At 32.6% G+C, this 5747-nt stretch overlaps 1 protein-coding gene across 1 annotated transcript; it reads right to left on the bottom strand.

The window, feature by feature from the left end:
* Positions 1-883: 883 nt before the first annotated feature.
* LOC110653600 (uncharacterized) lies at positions 884-5062 on the bottom strand. The gene is made up of 7 exons (XM_021809343.2): positions 4822-5062; positions 4445-4527; positions 3793-3842; positions 3160-3710; positions 2091-2171; positions 1384-1446; positions 884-1210 (listed from the first exon to the last, which is right to left on the bottom strand). Exons 1-7 carry the CDS (start codon positions 4864-4866, stop codon positions 1151-1153), a joined length of 933 nt encoding a protein of 310 aa, XP_021665035.2. The 5' UTR covers positions 4867-5062; the 3' UTR covers positions 884-1150.
* Positions 5063-5747: the final 685 nt, after the last annotated feature.

The raw sequence follows: 5747 nt of genomic DNA, 5'->3' as shown, positions 1-5747 counted from the left end.
ATAATTATTTTATAAATATTGGTGAAAATTTTTTAATGATTATTAATATTTTATTAATAAAAATAAAAATTAAATACATTATACAAATAGAATATAATTATAAAAAATTCAAAATACTAAAATAAATAGTACATTTTTAATAAAATTAAAAGAGTATATTTATAATTATTGTTCTTTTTTATCATTTTGACTCTAATAGCATTTTAAACAGTAATTTTAACTAAATGCATAACAAACATATATATATATATATATATATATATATATATATACACCTTCCATAGACGACACCAAGCAAAGAAAAACAAAAGTATTTCTTATGAAGAGTTTTGGATTCAAGAGCAAGCATAGAGCCGCTTTGAATCACCCAATGAAATTATTGAGCTGTTGTAGACAAATCAATTAAAAAATCGGCTGCAATGGTTTCTGAGCTTGCTATTGTAGAGTGTTTAAATATAACTATCTTCCTTTTTTAGATAGATTTTACAGCAATTAGCAACAATAGTAACAATATGCAGAATAATATTTAATCAAAATATTTCTATGTAATGGAAAATCCATGGGGGAGGACTCATTCATCATAAAATTAACATGGTTTTCGAAAAATTTTTTTTTTTTTTTTTGGTTTTCAAAAAATTTTGTCTTTGGTCTTGCTTTTTGGTTTGCAATTTATTTCTTGCATATTTTTGGGAACTTCTTGTGCTTGTCTAAACGATAAGGATGAGCAACTCAAAATCATTTGTTGTACTGTTCACTGGTAAAGATATGCAGAGCCGTCTTCATCAAAACCCAATAATAATACCGTATCTGTCAAAGTATTGGCTGACAAGAATCCCTTGCTACGATATTATGAAATAAGACATTTTCGGACGGCAAGTATAGATACTTCAAATGCAAGCACATATTTACCATAATTGAAATGCTACAATAAAAGATCTCCAAACACTGACAACAATATACATTTGACTTGCTTATCTCATCCTGTTCTATCTATCAACAATCCCAATCAATATCTACTTTCAGAGTCATATACACTCACTCCCAAGCACAGCAATCACAAAATTTCATGTAGACTTCCAAAATAAACACACCTCAAAAATCAGCAAGATTACATGTAGATATGGAATCACCTGTCATAGAACTATTGCGGTCACAATGTTTGCCTTTTCAGGCCGGCCAAGAGAGCAAGGAGAATCTTCTTTCTTGGTCCCTGCCAATTAAGCAGCCTTGATAAGACAGGAATACCAACATATATTTGTATATATACCAAATTGATGCAGTATCATGAATGATACCAAGTGGTGAACAGAAACAAATATCGATGGCCAAACAAATGTTTTTATAAAAGCTATAGGCATTGCATAAAAGAAGATAAAGCAATACCATAGGTATCCCCATTTCTTTGAGGTCTCTGTCCCCCATCTGCCTCAATATAGCCATGTCTACCTATAAAACAAATAAAACAAGAGTTAAACAAACTGACACTATAATGAAAGTAGCCGAAGACCAAATAGCAAAGCTCTAAAAAGAAACCAAAAAAATTTCTTGATTCAGCACAAAATGCCCAGAGTGAAAAAATAAAATCACAGGAGAAGGCCACATGTAGGAATATGCAACATAACATCATTGATGCATCTACATCAACATTAGTAACTACTAACCACCACTCCAACTGCTTCAAAATGAGTTGAAATGTTCATACCTGGAAAGAAGAACATTAATGTTGTGGTTCCTATACTCCATATAGAATATTTGCATCTTTGTCCTACTCCACAAACCAACCATCCATACATTTGTAATTGAACAACTCTCTTATAAAATTCTATTAAAAAAAAAATGAAACTCTCTTTCTCTGCCACTGATACAATTCTAAGCTACTGCTCAAGAAGCATAAAGTTGCATCTTCCTGCTCACACTTGCTCATGGCAATCTTTTCATGTTTCTCTTCAAAGCATATATTTTATCTACTCTATGTCTTTATCGGAACTTGAAACACAAAGCTCATAATTTCTTCCACTGCACAATTAGAACAGATAAAAGTACCCATAAACTTCAAATAACGTCAAACATTAAAGATCTGGGTAGCTTACTTCTTCTGCTTCAAAATTAACAACGTATTTCCCCAAACCAAGAGAGTGCAGGAAGCCAGCAAGAGTTTGAGGTTCCTCCCCCTGTAAAGACAAATAAATAATAATTGCACAATGAGAGCATGCGGCCATGCATGTGGATGCCTTAAGGTAGTCCTGGCCATGGACTGGTTCGGGGCCATGGATTGGAAGGCACTGAACCAGACCGCATCTGGTATGATGCAATCCAACTGTTGAATTTTTTTTTTCAAAATTTTTTCTTCTTTTTTTTTTTTATTTTATAAATAAAAAAGCAGTTTCAACCAGTTCGGACAATTGGTTCTGGCCCACTTCAAAGTTCAAGGGGGTGAGATAGACTTAGCCAAGGGCCAGTTTGGTTCCTGGCCCTTGGCTAGGTTGAACCAGAACCACCCTTGAGTAGCCGGTTTGAAACAGTTCCCATTCATTCATGGTTCCAGGCCGATTCCGGTCTGGTTCTGAAATGGTTCCAGTTATGATTGGGACCCGGTCTAGTTCAGTTTCGGTTCCGGTTCAAATCTACATAAGCTCATTAACTTAAAAAATTAATAGAAATTACTATATTGCTTATTTGAGAATGGTCCAAGAATTAAAGATACTCACCTAGGAAAAATGTTAAAACAGAATTTTAAAAATTTCAAATCGAACTTAAAAATCTAAAATATGCTAATTAATTCCAAAAACTCATAGAAATTATCATGTATCTTACTTGAGAAAGGTCCAAGAATTAAAAATGCTCAAAATCATCTACATATTATGGGGAAATATATATATATATATATTGGGCCTGTTGGTTCAGGAAAGGGGGAACCGTAACTGCGCACCGCCCCCAACACCACCCCCCCCCCCCCCGGTGGGTCCTAGTCCTGTTCACGGTCCAAACTCGAGTGTGACCAGGTCCCAAGACAATTCTTGTCTGGTTCAGGCCCGTGAACTGTTGAATGGTTCTGAGCCCAGCCAGGCCACGGTTGGGTCTACCTTAAGGCAAACTGAACACACAAGTTATATATACATGCAAAATGACATCATAAACAAGCCCAATAAAAGGTAGTACCATATGTGATACTGTTTGAGTGATGCCAATTGCTGGTGCTGCCCTTGTTACTAGATTGCCAGCTTGAGAGCTAGCTTTCATTATGACCGGAGGAGTGCCAGTCCATCTAGATGCATCAAGAATCTCATCACTCAAAAACCGTCCACCTCTTGAAAGATCAGGTGTCCTTAGGGATGTTACTTTCCGAATTTCTTCGTTAAAATTTCCAGGTGGTGACAGCCTGCTATAACTTTTTAAAATTTGATCCGGAGATCTTACCCCTAATCCTCCAATGGGCTGATATGAGTAAAATTTCCCCAAAGAGTCCACCTTACACATATCATCTGCAATTTCTTTAGGAAGAATTTGCCTTGAAACTTTGCTTCCATCATGTGCAGGCCCATGTGGCAGCATGTAAGAACTCACAGAAGAACTTGTTGTAGGGTGAATGACTTTCACCAGTTTTTTGTGTGGGTCTATTTTCCGTTCCTCCTCTACAACATTGTGAATTTTCTTAGATAACCTTTTGTGCATCAGCTTCAATCGAAGATCATTTTGGGCAATTTGGGATCCTGCACTTATGTCAATGCACCATTGCTAGTGACAAAGTCATACATAAAAGGCAACCAAAATATGCAGAACATAATCTGTTACCATTAACTCCATTAACGACAGGACCCTGCATCATACCATCCCCTCTATTCCTGGAAAGTGGCATTCAACAAAATGCAAATAATGTTCAAAACAACAAATTGTGCCACAGAAACATCACAAACAATGAATTCACAGGATGCCACAACAAAGAGTTTAGTAAAGTTTAGGAACTGTTTTAATATACGAGGAATCCAGCTAAGCATAACTTCTTTTACTTGCCAAAACTAGGTAGGAAGCACATGAACAAATATTAAGGTCTTAAATATGTCATGATTTAGAATAGGGTAGGAATATCGCCCCAAAATTATCTTAATAAAAGTACAACTACCCGGCTCAAGAATTAAAAAGATAAGAATAAAAAAAAGGGAAGAGAATAAGATTCAAAGTTATATCACCTCCCTTCTACTCAATTTCACATCAGCCAAGAAAAGAACAAACCCTCGTCTCTTTTTTTTCCTATCCTTTTTAGTTTCTTGATACATAATTCCATAGTTCATAAAATGTTCAAATGTTTAAGAATTCAACTAAAATAAGGAACATAATGAAAAAAAAAAAACAACTAATTTCCCACACAGAGTATGGAAACACCCCAAACAAATATCAAAATCAACAAGAGAAAATGCATAGAATGCATAGAAGTAATGAACCACACCTTTTGTTGGCCGAAAACAAGAAGCTATCACCACTACGCTCAAATCCCTCTCCTCTAGGCCTTTTACCTCCCTTTGTCACCACCTGGAAACCATTGAAAAAAACAAAAACAAAAACCCATAAATAATTTCACAATAAGAAAAAAAAATCGCATTCATATTCACTAAATTAAGCTTCAGTCCAGTTCAGAACAAACTAAATTTATGAAAATATTAAAAAGAAGACACACAAAACTAGTAGTAGAACATAAAGAAGGAACTCCCTGACTATATATTTACAGAATAAATCAATTATACAAAAAGCACAACGAAATGAACAACTAAAGAAAAGAAAAATTCCCAATTCCAGGTCTTTCATTGTGAGAGACAAAACGGGTACCTGACCGGTGCGGCCGAGAGTGATGGTGACCTCAGGGCTGGACATTATTGTGAGGAGGACAAAAAGAGATGTAGATGGAAATTCAAAGAGAAATTTAACTAAATTTTATCCAAAAATAAGCATTAAACAGCAGAATTGGGGATGATTCAGTGCTACATTTGTCAAAAGTGAAGGAAAAGATGAAGAAAAGAGAAGATGACGCTGATGGGGAAGAAAGAAACAGACACTGCACGCGATACCCTTTAGAGTTTCCGATTAAAAAAAAAATTAAATAACTTTATTTTTATAAAAAAAATACTAATAATAATTTAAAAAATTAAATATTAACATCGCAAATAATTCATTTAATTAAAAAATAATAATATTAATTTTAAAAAATTATATGAATAATTATTACATTTCATTGAGATAAAAAATAAATTTAAAAAAAAATTAATTTTTTATTAACTTTTTAAATGTGATAAAAATTTTAAATAAAATAAAAAATAAATATAATTATTATTTACAGACAAAAAAATACCATTTAAGGAAAACAGTACCTCAACTTTTAGATTTAAAATTATATATTCTCTTTAATTTGATACACGTTAAGAAAAAAAATATAAAAATTTTCTATTTACATAAATTTTTTAAATTACCCAATAATTCATCTTATTGAATTAAATTGAAAATGTAAAATTATAGACATTAAACTTAACCGTCATAGAGAGCCCACATTTTTTTTTAATTTAAAAAAAAATTACCTCAAACTATAATAATATAATTTTTTAATTTAAAAATATTATATGAGCGATTAAATAATTTAGCTATTAAAAAGCAATACAATTTTATATTACTCTAATTAAAGACGAGATTTTACATTATAAATTAAAATTTAAATATAAATTGAAATATTATTTATATAATTTTCGTTATCTTTTACTCTG

This window comes from Hevea brasiliensis, chromosome 18, assembly GCF_030052815.1.
Source record: "Hevea brasiliensis isolate MT/VB/25A 57/8 chromosome 18, ASM3005281v1, whole genome shotgun sequence".
NCBI lineage: Eukaryota > Viridiplantae > Streptophyta > Magnoliopsida > Malpighiales > Euphorbiaceae > Hevea > Hevea brasiliensis.
Note: the sequence above shows the minus strand (reverse complement) of the source record. Positions and strands in the feature narration are given on the sequence as shown.

Excerpts from the sequence above, each read along its gene's own strand:
- LOC110653600 (XM_021809343.2), bottom strand. The coding sequence starts at position 4,866 with ATGTCCAGCCCTGAGGTCACCATCACTCTCGGCCGCACCGGTCAG. Across the intron at positions 4,528-4,821 it reads CTCTCGGCCGCACCGGTCAG|GTGGTGACAAAGGGAGGTAA; the intron begins GTACCCGTTTTG and ends AATGGTTTCCAG. Across the intron at positions 3,711-3,792 it reads TGTCGTTAATGGAGTTAATG|GATCCCAAATTGCCCAAAAT; the intron begins GTAACAGATTAT and ends ACATAAGTGCAG.